The following is a 16,742-nucleotide window of genomic DNA, read 5'->3' on the forward strand; positions in this document are numbered from 1 at the left end:
AAAGGCCAAAGAATGTCAGTAATCAATAAGTGTATGAGAAAGACGGCTAGGAAAAATATACCCCTTTAAAAAAGGGGGGGGGATGAGGAATGGGTTATTATGATGATTTAGAGGAAAATCCCTCTTTTAAAAATTGTAAATGAGCAAAATGAATTTTATTGCCTACACTTTAAATCTGTGCTCAACAAAAACTCGGTTAAAAAAAAATTTTTTTTTCTCCCTGCTTTGTTTTCCTGAGAGTTAACACACACGTTCTAGGATGTTCTAGAAGAATGAGTGAATAAATAGAAACATATTTCTGCTTCCTTCATTTTGGGTCAGCCTGTTCTCAGTGAGGGTCAGGTTGGAGGTCCCTTCCTTCAGGAAGTAGAAGTGAACAAAAAAGAAAGAAAAAAAAAAAAGAAAAAGGAAATGCATCACAGAAGTAAAATTAGGAAGTTCAAAAATGAAAAATAAATCTGAAGTTTGGGGAAATAAATTTGATTTTAAAACAATCTCAACAGAGAAGGTACATAGATTATGGGGGCCTGTCATGAAAATAATACTGTCCTTCTGTTTCCTTTATACCTCATTTAGAACTTTAAGACTGTTGTGCCAAAGATAGGAAAAGTGACCTAGAATAACAGATCTGTGATTTTAACACATCTATTAATTTATTGTGTTTTGCAGCTTTCAGATCCAGATTTCAGTTTTTGTTCCTATTATCCGAATGTGTGACCCCTATGCAGACATTTCTTAGCATAGCTGATTTTGTGTCTAAATAATGAACCAGGATAAAATATTTTTGTTGTTGTGAATCACCGGCATCTGTAAGAAAATCTTGTTTCATTGAACATTTCTAAAGTATGCCACCGAGCTTTCCTAACCATTTCTTCATCTTTACCTAAGACAAGGAAAAATGAAACCAGGCAGTGTGGTCTCTGCTTGCAATTTACAAATGTAATTTTGTAGTCTTAAATTAAGATTTCTCTTTCTGGTCTCGACAAGGGCCTTCTAATTCTAAAATATGGGCCCATTTCCCCCCATGTGTTAGATTTCATGGCATGGAAAAAAATCCCATCGCAGTTGATCAAAAGGTTTGGAAAATCCTTACTGATTGTTTGTCAGATGTTACAATTTTATGGTCACTTTAATTTTATTCATTTTATCTTGTTCTCTTGCTGATTATTGGCAGACTCAGTCTTTCTGTTTTCACAAAGAACTCATGAAGAGGACGATAGGGAAACCCACGTATGCTTTTGAAGCTAGGGACTATGTTGTAAGTTGACCTGTGACGGCCAGGGCATTGAGTCATGGCTCAGGTACTAACCCCTCGGACAGCACCAAGACTGGGGACCCGGCAACAAAATTCTCCCCTGGGTGACCTGGACATGGGAAGAGCCAAGTTATTACTATAAAGTCAGCCCCAAGTTACTTCATCTGGAAAGCTCGGGCGGGAAAAAGGAACCAACTTCCCAAGAACAACCAGGCTTCCCCAAAACGGCAGTGGACGGAGCTTGGCTCTGCCCGCTCTTCGCCGATCGTGACTGCCGTCTGAGAAGATGTCCACGGGTGTGATTCTAGGGCAGAATCTCACCCATAACCACAGCCGCAGAGCGTGGTCCCAGGAGGACATTCTTACAGACGGCGGTCGTGTAGATCGTGCGAGGACACCCCCCCCCCCCCGCCCCGTGTGAAAGAGATGGATCCGTAAGGGGGTCATGCCGTGAAGCTTGGGGAACCAAAACAATCATCGGGGCGTGGGCGAGGTCACAAAGTAGTCCCGTGACTTTCCACGGACCATAATTCAACCGTTACTTCTGTACTTATTTTCACTGTCCCCTTTCTTCGTACTTGAGGTTCGTACCTGTGGCCGTGCAGTAACACATGGACCCGCTGGCTCTGTGTCCCTTCATGTGTTATTGACATGTGTGGCTCCCAAGGCTCCATACTTGTTGCCTGAAACTGACCGCTTTCTAGTTCCTCGGATGTCTCGCGGTGCACCTAATGCAGTCTTTGCAAGTATTTTCTCAAAGGCTTCGGTTTCCCATGTTAAATGATCTAACTGGCTGGCTTACAGCTTAAGATGGAAAACCGGTGTCTGATCGTTATGAGGATACCACACCCCGTGATGGTGCTTCTTGTAGAGGGCCCATCACTGTCCACTTCAGAAGACGGCGTTTGGCTCAAAAATCCGGGATTTCCTATGGGTACTCAGATTTATTTTCGATCCTAATGACTCGTTTTTATTATGAAGTGGTAATCATTCCTGTGCTGTTAGTTTCGATGTTAGAATTCTTCTTTTGGAATGCTTAAGAAAGAACATATAATTGATATGCTCATGTAAGTAACGGAAGTAGCCGAAGAGAGAACAGGTAGTGTATGTACAGAGTTCAAGTGTCAGGTGTTCGAATTTGCCACTTTTAGACGATCCTGGGTGAGAAAACATTTGTAGGGGGTAACGTGCTTTGCCGGGGAGATATTTGCCAAGTTTTCCGCTGTGCACCCTGAGTGTTGTCTGTAAAGAACTCAAGATGTGATCAGCCGATCTGTGCTAAGGCTCACAGGAGGGGCCACAGGGAGAGTCAGGAGCACGCCTGTACCTGCTGCCTCGTTCTCCCAAAAGTTTTGTCTTGCTGCCTCTTAAAGTCTTTTCCCCCATAGGGGCGATTTCTTTCAAAGCTTAATGCCTATTTGAAAAGAAGTGTCCATTTTTAGTTCATCTTAAGAATAAGATTTTTTAAACCTGGTTAAGGAATTTTTTAACGCCCTGCACTCCCAATTTAAAATCAAAGGGCTCGTTCTTTGGTCCTTGGTCTCCAACATATTTTTGATCCTACTGCAGCTGCCTGAGCTTTTAGAATTGACAACAGCTAAGTTAAAACGCACCATGCTCTCAAAACACTGCTTCCCGGCCATAGAGTATATCTCACCTGTTAACGAAGAGCCAAATGTTTCTTTCTTTTTTTTTTTTTTTTTTTAATAATTTGGAGATGCCCTTTAATCTGTTTTGTGTCCAGTAATTACTCTACCTTTGCTAATCTCCAGGCCCAACAAAATTGCACCTGCTGCCTCCTGATAATGGTCAGGAAATGCAGAGCAAGGAGTGCCCCTCAGTAGTTGAGATAACTGGGAGTTTCCTAACAGTAACTCTCAGGGCAGCTACTCCCGTTAGCTTTCCAGGTGCTTTGTAACCCCCGTGGGTAGGGCTCAGAGTGCATGTGAGCCTCTGAACACACCTTCCACAGTGTGGGGGTTGGTAAGCAATGCAAGGGCATCGTCCTGCCTCCGGCCTGGTGCAGAAAGGCTTTCTGGATCCCGCAGATGGTTTCCTGGAGCAACTTCCAGCCCCCGGTTACCCGTTCACCCACTCAAGAGTTTGCCTTTGTGTCTTTGAGAAATGACAGTCTTCACGTTTATTAGAGTTCCTTAAGATAAATAAATACGTTACTTACTGCGGAAGTCACTGCTCTTCAGCTCCCCCCTGTGAGTAAAACTTTCCATGTGAAATGTGGTGAACAAAAGCCTGTGTGATTATTTTTGTCTTTTATTATCAGCATGTGTCACCAACTGCAAACTTATTTCAGCTTATAACCAGACCGATGTGACCCACACAGAACTGTGAACAGAACCTCTCCTTTTCTATCTTTATTTTTTTGCTCTGGCAACGTGGCAGTGAAAGGAAGGTTTTGGCAGGGGCCAGACCCTCTTGTGAACGTTTGCACAGATCCACTGCAAGTCATTTTCACAAGCGACAGGTGAATTTATGTGTTATGTTAATACGGTGCAACTGACCGAATTCCTCTTCTTCTGATGTGTTGTCTCTCTCTCTCTTTTTTTCCCCTGTTACCTCTTCAATTTTTACATGAAGCTTTCTCTCAAGCTGGTAAGCACAATTATTCTATGCATGTCCCAAATCTAATCAGGTTTTTTGGGTGTATGTTTCTGTTGCGTATGCTTTCGTTGGTGTTTCTTCAGTAGAGCTGTGCAATCCAAAGGTCCAAAATCCACTAGGGGCGATCTTAATCTTTTCAAGTTGCTAAGAAAATTAACGCTTAACTCATGATTTGGTCTCCTTTCTTACTGGGGCCTTAAGAGGATGGCAGATATTAATAAACTTTATTTAAAATGTGACCAGAAATACACATATTTGATATTGGGGAGTTTATTTGTGGATCATTTGGAGTAAAAGTAAATTTAACAGCTAAAGATGTTCTCCCTGGGAGCCACAGAAGTAGGTGAAAAGCACAGTGAGCCCGAAGGAGACAGGCAGGAATGGTGCCAGTCTCAAACTCAGTTCCAATGCAGCCTGGGAGAATTACAACCCATGGGATCTTTAAGTCGCTATATAAATATGTGGGTTCCTTATGCATAGCTGATTTAAGAAATCACAAGATGACTTTATGGACAGTGAATTTAGTAAATTCTAAAATAATTTACTTAGTGTCTTGTGTTGTTCCTACCTAATCGCATAGCCCTAGTAAACAGACTAATCATTAAATTTATTAAAAGAAACTTTTAACTCTGTAACCCCTAACTGTATGTCAGAGTTACATAGTATTCTAAGTTACATAGTATTCTAAACACCACAGCTGAGAATGTCTTAAAATTATGGACAATGATACACTGTAACAATTCACCCAGGAATAAGGTCAACTACTTTATGCATTGCTGTTGATGATGCAGGATAAGAGTTTCTGGTGGTCCTTATCTACACATTTGTGTGTTTGTACATGGATACATATACATGTGGATTTCCAGAATTTTTTCAACCTGACTCAGTATTTGGCAACCAGCCCAACCCCAGAGAAAACGAATATCTTGTTAAATGGAACATATCTTAGACTGTGAAATAAAATCCACAGACGAGTCCTTAATTAAGGTCTCTACGAGAAGGAAAACACTCTAAATGTTTCAATGAACTGAGTTGGGCAGCAGCATGGATTTGGGAGGAACTGGGTGAATTAAGTAGGAGTCTCTCAGGTACTGGGGTTTCTTCCTTGCCCTGTCTGTATTTCTTCTTTTGCTGAAGCGCTGGAAGCAAAAGATAACAGTATTAATAGAATTGGGCAGTCTTTCTGCCTGAAATAGAAATCATTTGACCAAGCTGGTATGGAACTGTTGCTTTTTACCATTACTTGGAAGCCAGTAAAGAAGGGAAGTGTTGCCCAAAGATGCCTGGAGTGAAAAAGGTGTGAACTCCAAAGAAGCCGCTTACACTTCTTGTGCTTGTAGCTTGTGCTCCTGTGGGGAGAGGCACAGAGCAAACGTTTGATTCCAGAAGTGTGGAAAACAAGGTCCTTCCAGAGCAGCAGCCACTTAAAATATCCCCACACACGTTGACCCATCTTGCAAAACCAGTGCCACCCATGGGGCCAGTCTGTTTCCAGACTGGACCACAACAAAGATTTCAGAAAGTCTACTCTGAGTCAAAGCTGGAAATATAAATTCCTTCATTGCAAAACGAATCCTAGGTCAGAGTATTGCTTAAAGTCATCCAAGACTTAATGGCCTTTCAAGGTACTTCCAGACACCTAACACTCCTTCAGATCTAGAAGAAGCCGTGACCTCAGCCTCCAAGGGCAATGCAGTTTGTCTGAGGCACAGTTCATGAGATTAGTTTCTAAATAACAATACAGAAACATAGAATACCTATCGAAAGGGACCTAACTTATTCCTTTAGTTAGTTAGTTAGTTCTCGTAAGTAATTGAAGTTACAAATTTTTTGCTGTGTAAGGAATCTGTTTATAAGTCACAAGTGTTTATACACCCCTGCAAACTTTACACATGCTCACAGTCTACCCCTGAATCCCGTATGCTGGCCATCCATCACACAAGCCTATTCAAATGTTTGTTAATTAAAATCCAATAAAAATGTAGAATTCAGTTCCATGGTCGTCCTGGCCACATTTCAAAGGCTCAGTAGCCGTGTGTGGCCGCCGTATTCACGAGCGCAGAGATGAGAACTTTTCCATTCTTTGTAGGAAAAATTCTTTGGGACTCTTAGCCCGCAGTTCAGCTTAGTAACTATTAATGAATTCACATTGGCGCCCTCCCTGCCTTTCCTGGCTTCCGAAGCAGCACGCCTTTTGTTTTATGGCATTCCAGCCCTGAAAACAAAACAAAACAAAACAAAACAAAACAATCCCCTCAATTTTAGAAAACACTCTGATGTGATTTAAGTAACCTCAGCAGGAAGAGAAGGTGTTGTGCTTTTGGGCTCGGTGCTGGAGCTGAGCGAAGTGAAAAGCGCACGATTCAGGTTGCACGTGTTCCAACCCGAGAATCGCCCGGGGCCGGAAACAAGCAGCCTGATTGATTTCTGTGCTGAAAGATGAGTTTGGGTCATTTTCGCTTTACCGGCAACTGACCTTGCTTGGCTTGCCATGACGGACTAGCCACTTGTGTTCTGGTTTCACTCCTCTCTCTCTCTCTCTCTAATACACGCGGGCACGCACACACACACACGAGTCTAAACATCAGCCGGAAGGTGTGCGCGTGGCCTTGCGGTAAGCGCGGTTGCATCGCACCTCCCGGCACAGCAGCCCTGGTGCTCGGTCCCAAGCAGCCAGGGAGCCGGGGTCACCAGCACCATGTCAGCTGCTTTGGCCAATTCAGCTAGATTTTGGAATTACATTCCCCGGGTCCTCTCCTTTCCACCCCCGCGCCCCAGCCAGCCTGTTTCATTGGCTCTAAAGTAAAATCTCTTGTTAAATTTCTTGGCTTATCCCTGGCGATTGAGTCCATTTCTCTTTGTTTATGAAAATCCCTTCATGGAATCAAAGGCACTTGATCCCCCAACAGCTCTAGCCGAAGCTCCTGACTCGTAAGCACCTGGAAGAGTCTGGAAGCTCGCTGTTGGGGTTTTCTACTGAGACCGTACGCACCGAGGAAAGATCCTAATTGTTTCTGAAAGGGGTTCCAGATATCAAAACAGGCTCCTTCTGCTGGATTGGAAACAGCTGGCATGGCTTTCGGATGCTGGGGAGTTGGTGTGGAGGTCCGGGAGCCCGTTCTATGTGGATTTTCTGAGGTCACCCTACAGATGTCAGAAAGGAGTGACCCGACTTTCAGAGGCAGCAGAGGGGAGCGTGCAGGGGGTGGGGGGGGGGGGGGGGAAGGGGTTTTAGGGACCCTTCCCCCCACATACCTGAGGGACCAGATGTCCCATCTGTCCCTTGGTGGGGATGGAAACTTTGGGCCTCAGCCTGTGTGGGGAATTGGGAAGAAAGACCCCGGATAGGGAGTAAAGCGGGGCGTTCAACACGAGACCGTGGAAGGGGGGCACTTGTCCCTGTGCGGTAGGAAAGGAGCAGACACCTCAGATGTTCTTCACGCTCCAGCGCTGCCGCCAACACTGACGGGCAAGGGAAGGCTCTGCCTCAGAGTATGGTCTTCCTCGAGTCTTGGGGGGGCCGGAATTTCTTCTGCCCCTCCCCGTCTGCAGCCTTGCTGCTTGCCTTGGCCGAGGTGGTTGGGCGAGCGGACCTGGACCCCGAGCCGGTGTGTGGGACTTCTCTGCAGTTTGCATGCATCGATCTTACGTCTCAGCTGGGTGTCCTGGGAAAGAGCTTCCCTCTTGGTCATGAAAACACACGCGGACCTCGGCACCCCCGGTGTCTGGGGGCTGCGTCGTGCAGGCGTCCTGTGTCTGTCCTCAGGGACGAGCGCGGGCTCATGCCTGTTTGTGTCCGCAGGGTGCGACGCCTGAGGATTTCAGCAACCTCCCGCCGGAGCAGAGAAGGAAGAAGCTGCAGCAGAAAGTCGATGAATTAAATAAAGAAATTCAGAAGGAGATGGATCAGAGGTAGCGTGGAGCAACGCGACTTATTACGAGATTCGGGTTTAGGGTGAAAGATGGGAAATCCCAGATTAGCTTCAAGAAGAGTGAGGATTTCAGCGGTGTGGGGTTTTGTTGTTGTTTGTTTGTTTCTTTCACGGAGGGTCTACCGGATGGCTTCATTGCAGAGCGGGAGAATTCTTTTAACAAATAAGTTTTACTCTGAGTTTGGGGAACAAAATACATTTGGTTATCTGGTTTTTTTCTTCCTCTGTATTTCCATACTTCTTTTTTTTTTTTTCCCCAATTTTTATTTCTTTTTAAGTTTTAAATTTTATTTCCAGGACAGTTAACATCCAGTGCTCTGTGAGTTTCAGGTGGACGCTACGGTGACCCAGCATTTCTGTGCGCGACTCGGGGCTCATCGCGATAAGTGTCCCCTTCTTCCCATTCACCTGTTCTGCCCATCCCCCACCCTCTTTTCTTTTAATTACAAGTATGTACAAATGAGGAAGAGGAGCGTGGCGTGAGTCCCACCCCCCTCCCTTGCCCCACATTCTAGTTTAGGGTCTAAAATAACCTTGTCTTCCTATTTGAGGATAAGTGACAGCCTTCCCAGAGGTTCTCACGTCTCTGTACCTTGTTGTAGAGCCTACTGATAGTGTCTAGAAAACAAATCACGTTATGTCTTATTACACACACCACCAGCCGCCTGCGGGGTGTGATGTTTTCCCATTCTTGAGAAGCTCCTGTGTCAGGATCCCACGGCTGGGGTTCCCCGTTTTCTGAGCCGTTCTGTGAGTTTGACCCCAGGATGTTGTATATGCAAAAAATAAGACGAAAAGAGTTGATAATCTCTTCATTTGCGCTTCCCTCCCCACATTTGTAGCCCGTAGGTCTTTGCTGTCACTTAGGGGCTACTTGCTAGTGATCCTGATGGAAAAACCACTTTCTTTATTGTCTCTCACCTTATAAATTCTCACTGAGTGAATCGGGGAATCATTCATCTATTTGAGATTTTCTAAAAGATAACTTGAGGTTTTGTGGCCTGTAAACAGGCCAGAGAGGGATTCTACATAAATTTCTTTGTGGCAAAGCTGGAGTTAAAATTTGGTAATGCGAAAAAGTAAAATAAAATAAATAAAATAAAATTTGGTCATGCAAAAAGCCAACAAACAAAATCGGTGGTTTTATGGACACTGTTACTGTGCATAACAAATAGCAACACAGATAATTAACTTTGTTCTGTGTTAGAAATACACCTCATGAGGGATGCCTGGGTGGCTCAGTTGGTTGGACGACTGCCTTCGGCTCAGGTCATGATCCTGGAGTCTCGGGATCGAGTCCCGCATCGGGCTCCCAGCTCCACGGGGAGTCTGCTTCTCTCTCTGACCTTCTCCTCGCTCATGCTCTCTCTCACTGTCTCTCTCTCAAGTAAATAAATAAAATCTTTAAAAAAAAAAAAAGGAAATATACCTCATGAGATGAAAGTTTTCTTTATCCTTTTTATTACACGCAGAACCAAATATAAAAAGGGTCCTGCATGTATCAACCCGTTACACCTCAGCCTGTGGAATAACTGAGCAGTTATATTCCGTACTGGAGTGAGAAGTTCTGACTCAGGTATTTGAAATGACATTGTAGAAGGTCATGGACACTGTTGTCCAAGAATTAGGTAGAAAACTTTCTCTGCCACTTGGGTTGTGGCCGTAGAAGCTGGTTAACCTTTTAACGCTCACAGCGGCCTTGCTGGTAAGAAGGCCAGTGCCAGGGGCGCTGGATGGCTCAGTGGGTTAAGCCTCTGCCTTTGGCTCAGGTCATGATCTCAGGTCCTGGGATCGAGCCCCGTTCTAGCTCAGCAGGGAGCCGGCTTCCCCCTCTCTCTCTGCCTGCCTCTCTGCCTACTTGTGATCTCTCTCTCTCTCTCTCTGTCAAGTAAATAAATAAAATCTTACCAAAAAAAAAAAAAAAAAGTCCAGTGCCATTTAACGGTTTACTAGATGACTATTTATTGAGCATTTACTGTGTGCAAGGAAATATCCTAGACCCTGGGAATAAAACGATGAACAAAACACATGAAAACATCTGCTCTCACGCAACTTATGTCTTGTCCAAGAGGAACAAGGCAGGAGTCATCAAAGCACGAAGCATGAGGGTAGATTTAAAATACCCTGGGGTTCAGGGGCACCTGACTGATTCAGAGGAGTGTGTGACTCTTGATCTTGGGGTCGTGGGTTCAAGCCCCATGTGGGGTGTAGAGATTACTTAAATAAATAAAACTTAAAAAAATTTTTTTTAATACCCTGGGTTCAAACCTATTTCTTTTTCTTTTTTTTTTTAAAGATTTTATTTATTTATTTGACAGACAGAGATCACAAGTAGGCAGGGTGGGAAACAGGCTCCCTGCTGAGCAGAGAGCCCGATGCAGTACTCGATCCCAGGACCCTGAGATCATGACCTGAGCCTAAGGCAGAAGCTTTAACTCACTGAGCCACCCAGGCGCCCCTGGACAAGCTTCTTAACCTCTTCTTGATCTTAACCTCTTAACCTTACCTCTGTTTCCTCATCTTGAAAAGGAAGTTAATAGGATTAAATGTATCGGTATATGGAAGGTACTTGGACCAATGCCTGGCACATAGAATCTGTAAAATAAAATGAGTATGTTCAGTGTCAACAGACTACATGTCCCAATTAGATTTTCAGACTAGACAAAGCTACAACAACCCCAAATCCACAGCCTATAAAAGGCACAGCTAACTCATAAGGTATTAAAAAAAAAAAAAAAAACACCCCAACATACAGGTATAGAAAGGTTGAAAATAAGAGAATGGAAAAAGGTACTGGTTGACCAGTGCCAGCCAGAAGATGACTGACTTTCAGGCCAAAAAAACCCCTCAAACTATTCAGCTTAGGAAGGTCAACTTCGTAACATTAAATTGAATTAAAACATTAAATGTTTCAAGGAACAAACAGTTCAGTTTAAAGCTGTAGGACTGTACAATCTTAAAACATAGAAAAGGTTATACTGTTAACCCTTTGACATGAGTATGTACAAGAAATACAAACATGTCGTTGGAAGAGATTTTTTTTTTTTTTTAAGATTTTTTATTTATCTGACAGAGATCACAAGTAGGCAGAGAGGCAGGCAGAGAGAGAGGAGGAAGCAGGCAGAGAGCCAGATGTGGGGCTCGATCCCAGGACCCTGGGATCATGACCCGAGCCGAAGGCAGAGGCTTAACCCACTGAGCCGCTCAGGTGCCCCGTTGGAAGAGATTTTTAATGCAGTTCTCTGAGTGACTGGTAGAACAGATTAACAGATTCAGGATAGAATTTTTTTTTTAAATTTTAAATCTTTTTATTAACATATAATGTATTATTTGCCCTAGGGGTACAGGTCTGTGAATTGCCAGGTTTACACACTTCACAGCACCCACCATAGCACATACCCTCTCTAATATCCATAACCCCACCACCCTCTCCTGACCCACCCTGGCAACCCTCAGTTTGTTTTGTGAGATTAAATCTCTTATGGTTTGTCTCCCTCCTGATCCCATCTTGTTTCATTTTTTCCTTCCCTACCCCCCAAACCTCACATGTTGCCTCTCAAATTCATCATACCAGAGAGATTATATGATAATTTTCTTTCTCTGATTGACTTATTTCAGTCAGCATAATACCCTGTCGTTCCGTCCATGGTGTTACAAACGGCAAGATTTCATTTCTTTTGATGGCTGCATAGTATTCCGTTGTATATATAGACCCCATCTTCTTTATCCATTCATCTGTCGGTGGACATCTAGGTTCTTTCCATAGTTTGGCTATTGTGGACATTGCTGCTATAAACATTTGGGTGCATGTGCCCCCTCGAATCACTACATTTGTATCTTTTGGGTAAATACCCAGTAGTGCAATTGCTGGGTCATAGGGCAGCTCTATTTTCAACTCTTTTGAGGAACCTCCATGCTCTTTTCCAGAGTGGCTGCACCAGCTTGCATTCCCACCAACAGTGTGGGAGGGTTCCCCTTTCTCTGCATCCTTGCCAGCATCTGTCGCTTCCAGGACAGAATACTTAAATAATATAATTGACAAAATTGACCTCAGACATGTCTATCCAATAATTTCATGGTGCACATTCTTTTCAAGCACACATAGAACATTTCTAACAACCTGAGCATATCCTGTTTTCACAAAGCAGATCTCAACAAACATCCAAGGCTGGACACCATTCAAGGTGTGTTCTCCGAAGCCTGCAGTGAAGTTGGGTACCAATAACAAACATTGAGAAACTAAGAAATGTAGCTCTAGATAACTCAGAGACTAAAGAAGAAATCATGAGACACATTGGAAACATAGACCTGTACCCCTGAAACAAATAATACATTATATGTTTAAAAGAAGAAAAAAAGAAAAAGAAATACACTGAAAGCGCGATTAAAAAAAAAAAAAGACATTGGGAAATATCGGAGCAGAGCTGAACCTGAACCCATATTCCACGCACCACTGGGCTGTCACTGAGGCAACACTCACAAAGGGAACTTTATAGCTTTCCATATGTATTAAAAACAAAAAACACTAAGCATCAGTGAGCTGAGTGTCTATCACAGGAAGTTAGAAAAAGCACAGCAGATTGAACCCAAGAAAACAGAAGCAAGAAAAGAGTGTAAATTAATGACACAGAAAAACATACACACTCAACAAAAAGGATCAGCAAATCCAAAAGTTGGTTCCTTGAAAAGACGAATAAAGTTAAACATCTATGGAGACCTATGAGGAGAGACAGGAGTTGGAGAATCAGAGGTAATGAATCTCGACAAGTCTTTGGAAACGTTTTGCTGAGAGATGGGGCAGTAGCTGGAGGTGTAGCCATAAGGTCAAGAAAGGAATTTGGTGGGGCGCCTGGGGGGGCTCAGTGGGTTAAAACCTCTGCCTTCTGCTCAGGTCATGATCTCAGGGTCCTGGGATGGAGCCCCGCATCGGGCTCTCTGCTCAGCGGGGAGCCTGCTTCCTCCTCTCTCTCTCTGCCTGCCTCTCTGCCTACTTGTGTGATCTTGTCAAATAAATAAATAAAAATTTTTTTAAAAAAAGGAAGGAAGGAATTTGGTAAAGGCGGACATTACAGTTTGTTTGTTGTAAGAGCATTTATTCATCTCAGATACTTACTGAGCATCTGCTGTGTGCCCCGTAGTGCCCCACCCCGGGGAGATACCAAGTTAACAAAAGAGCTTGAGCCCATAGAGCTTCCTTCCAGAGCTTCCATTGAAGTAGGAAGAGACCGAGGATGAACAGTAATAAGCGTAATAACAAACGTATGGAGTTGGAAAGTGACTCACGTGGTGGGAAAGAAGGAAGGGGAGCGGAGTCAGGGGGCAGGGAGTGCAGGGGAGATGTGCAGAGGGGAAGCGGAGGGGGCGGGGGATACCCACAAAGGAGCAGCGGGCTGGGCTGGGGGAGGCTCAGATGCAAGGGGGGGCGGGCCCAGGCCCGATGGGGACTTTGGGAAATTTTCCTCCTGTTATTTCTATAGTTTCAGTTAAACTATTTCCCATGACTCTAACTGGGTTTGCTTCATTGGTCCTATGTTGTATAACAGGTGCCTTTTACTGAAGCTCATTAAAGTTGGCCCCTTACCACCTGCAGAGTCATTTGCCCTAAACTTTGAACATCTCCGAACCCTACCGAACCCTATGGAGCCAGAATTCAAAATTAATAGAGCCTTTTGGTCCCAGAGATAGCCCCAGGCATGGTGGCCACACGCCTGGAGGGATTATCCGTTCAGGCCGCTGCGGGCCGCTGCCCTCCGGGTTCAGGAAGGGCGTGGGGCCTGGCGATGGGTTGCCTTGAGGCTCGGTTGCCCGCTGTCATGGACACCAACTGTGGGTTTGGCTTCTTAATAGTTAAAAGAGTGTGTCATAAAATTTCCCAAGCAGTTAACTGTGCTCCTGCACGAGGGGAACGCCTGGGAGCCCGTGGGACCCAGAGTGCCACTGGAGCTCTGTTTCCGTCGTTGGGGGCGAAGGCAGGGCCGTGACTGATTTGTTTCTCAATCTCAGAGGGCAGTGGGAGGTACCAGATACCATTCAGAAAAGGCAACCGAAGTTTTAATACCCGTCTCTGGATTATACAGACCTCGGGAGCAGAATTCTCACGGAGTTTTAGGATGAAAGCAGCTCCGAGGACTCCCCTCCGACCTGCACCGTGATGCCATCATCCCGTGTGCCGGCGCGTGCGGCGTGCGGCGTGGTAGGAGAAGACACTTGGCGGATGACCTTGACCTTTACTGTGTCCTGCTCCCTCTTTCTTTCCAGAGATGCCATCACAAAAATGAAAGATGTTTACCTAAAGAATCCTCAGATGGGAGACCCTGCCAGTCTGGATCACAAATTAACCGAAGTGAGCCAAAATATAGAAAAACTGCGACTAGAAGCCCAGAAATTTGAGGTATGGAAACGCTGTGCGTGAAAAGCCCTGTTGGAAGAAAAAGAAACCGCGGAAAGGCTGGGTGTCGTGCTGGGTTCATGCCGTAGCACACCAGCGATTCGCGAAGACATGGCTGGAGGGTGTCGGGAGGGGGGAGGTTGGCGAGTCATGATAAAAGGAAGAGTGGTCACACCCCCTGCTGTTCTGCCCCTCGGCACGCCTTCGGCCCAGGACTCCCCTAAACCCAGCACTGATCAATGTATTTGTACGCCTTGTCCTTTGTGCTTGGCTTGGTCGGTCCTGTTCCAACCCCTGCCGATGAAGGGGACAGCTGTGTGTGGGCTGTCGTGAATCCAGAAGTTAAAAAAAATCAAGTCAGATACATTACGGTTCTTCCAAAGAACCCATTATCAAAAGGTTATAGAGGTGACAACCGCTGAGAGACACCAGTTAGAAATGAGTAGGAAAGATAAATACTACAGTTTTTTTTAAATTTAAATTTAAATCTTTAAATTTATTTGAGAGACAGAGATCACAAGCAGACAGAGGCAGGCAGAGTGAGAGAGAGAGGAGGAAGCAGGCTCCGCAGAGAGCCTGACGCCTGTCTTGATCCCAGGACCCTGGGATCATGACCCGAGCGGAAGGCAGAGGCTTTAATCCACTGAGCCACCCAGGCGCCCAAATACTATAGTTTTTAAGGAGGGAGAGAGAGCACTCAAGAGCGATGGGCAGAAAGCTGCTTTTACCCACAAATTTTGAGGCTACAGAACATTGAAAAATAGAGCAGTGACTGATTGTGCCAGTCGGAATCGGTTGCTTCTAGCAACGAAGGGTCAGATACGGCTTTTTAAGACTCTTCCCGGCATCCGCCAATTAGTTAGAGGGTTTAGAACCTCGAAATGTCCTTTCCTGGTCATTTTTCTCCTCTGGCCTTTTCTTTCGACACAATTTTAAATGTTGCCCAAGATAAGTTTATCTTTTATCTTAATTTGATTTCTTGGAAACGCATTTCTTTACCCTTAAAAAGAGAGACTCACTCCTCAAAACAAAAGGTGCACATAGCTTTCACACTGAGTCTCTGCTCCAGTGGGACAGGAGCCCCTTCTCCAGCGGGAGCTCACGGTCACAGAATTTTGGAGCCAGAAGGAACCAGAAGCGACTTACCTGATCTCACACAGCTGTTTTTAAAAGCCCAAGAGTAGTGGGGCACCTGCGTGGCTCAGTCATTAAGCTCCCAATGCTTGATCTCAGCTCAGGTCTTGATCTCACGGTTGGGAATTCAGGCTCTGCACTGAGCTCCACACTGAGCATGGAGCGTACCAAAAAAAAAAAAAAAAAGCCCAAGATTGTAACACAGTCCAGGGCTCTTTCTGCCACACTGTGACAGTGGCCTACGCCCGCTTGCTTCTACTTCTCCAGCGTGAGATGCACTGGGAGCCGCTGCGTGTGGGCACTTGGTATAGCTGCATGCAGAGACACAGGGGACCCCCCCCAAGCGTGTGGCCCTTCTTGATCAGCCTCAGGGACCATCGAGCCCCCTGAATCTGGGGACTCTTGGGTCGGACCCTCAGCTGAGCTGTCTCTGGTGGCTTCTGCTTGCAGGCCTGGCTGGCGGAGGTGGAGGGCAGGCTGCCGGCCCGCAGCGAGCAGGCCCGCCGGCAGAGTGGAATGTTCGACGCCCAGAACCCGGCCACGGTCAACAGCTGCGCCCAGGACCGCGAGAGGTACAGTATCTGTGCCGCGCCTGCCGTCCAGCGGGGGCAGATTTGCTTTGTGTCCATGTTGCAGTTCTGGAGTCTAGAAACGAGCAAAGGCACTTGCTCCGTATACCAAGGAGCCCAAGATGCCAGACCTGCCCTTTCCCCGTGGCGTGGGTCCCTCGGCCCGCATGGGGTGGCAATGGAGCATGCAGGGTGACCCGAGATGGCCTTGGTGGCAGCGGTCGGGGGGGCAGGGGGCGAGCACTTCGCTGGGCAGTCGCTATAGTTGCTGCGTGGTTTCCTCTCTTGAGCAGCCCGGATGGCAGTTACACAGAGGAGCAGAGTCAGGAGGGTGAGGGGAAGGTGCTGGCCACGGACTTCGACGACGAGTTTGACGAGGAAGAGCCCCTGCCTGCCATCGGGACCTGCAAAGCCCTCTACACATTCGAAGGTGACCCACGTCCGCCTGGTTCCCCTGTTGTGCACACTGTCCCGTCTGCTGTGACTAGACCTTCTTCTGAAGCCTTCCGGATCTTTCTCGGTTGTTTTACCCTGTGTTCCGCTCACCGTCATCATCATCAGTATTTGGTTCAAGGCTGCATGTTTTGCCCGTTGGTCCACCCGATGGAACAGCGTTCATGCAGCTTACTTGCAGCAGATAGTGTGGAATACTGATGATTTTTTTAAAAAGATTTTATTTAGGGCGCCTGGTTGGCTCAGTGGGTTAAGCCGCTGCCTTCGGCTCAGGTCATGATCTCAGGGTCCTGGGATGGAGCCCCACATCGGGCTCTCTGCTCAGCGGGGAGCCTGCTTCCTCCTCTCTCTCTGTCTGCCTCTCTGCCTACTTGTGATCTCTCTCTCTGTCA

General features: G+C 45.9%; 1 protein-coding gene across 15 annotated transcripts in view; it reads left to right on the forward strand.

Moving 5' to 3' along the window:
- Positions 1-16,742, forward strand: part of FNBP1 (formin binding protein 1) — a 144,423-nt gene that overhangs the window by 118,674 nt on the left and 9,007 nt on the right. For 4 of the 15 annotated variants that reach the window (XM_059410558.1, XM_059410544.1, XM_059410545.1 and 1 more), the window contains exons 11-16: positions 1,175-1,258; positions 3,851-3,865; positions 7,677-7,786; positions 14,065-14,197; positions 15,779-15,900; positions 16,188-16,327. In XM_059410558.1, coding sequence (XP_059266541.1) covers positions 1,175-1,258; positions 3,851-3,865; positions 7,677-7,786; positions 14,065-14,197; positions 15,779-15,900; positions 16,188-16,327 — 604 coding nt within the window. The remainder of the gene's footprint in view (positions 1-1,174; positions 1,259-3,850; positions 3,866-7,676; positions 7,787-14,064; positions 14,198-15,778; positions 15,901-16,187; positions 16,328-16,742) is intronic. The other 11 variants (XM_059410550.1, XM_059410552.1, XM_059410555.1 and 8 more) reach the window with 5 other exon arrangements.

This window comes from Mustela nigripes, chromosome 9, assembly GCF_022355385.1.
Source record: "Mustela nigripes isolate SB6536 chromosome 9, MUSNIG.SB6536, whole genome shotgun sequence".
Taxonomy (NCBI): domain Eukaryota; kingdom Metazoa; phylum Chordata; class Mammalia; order Carnivora; family Mustelidae; genus Mustela; species Mustela nigripes.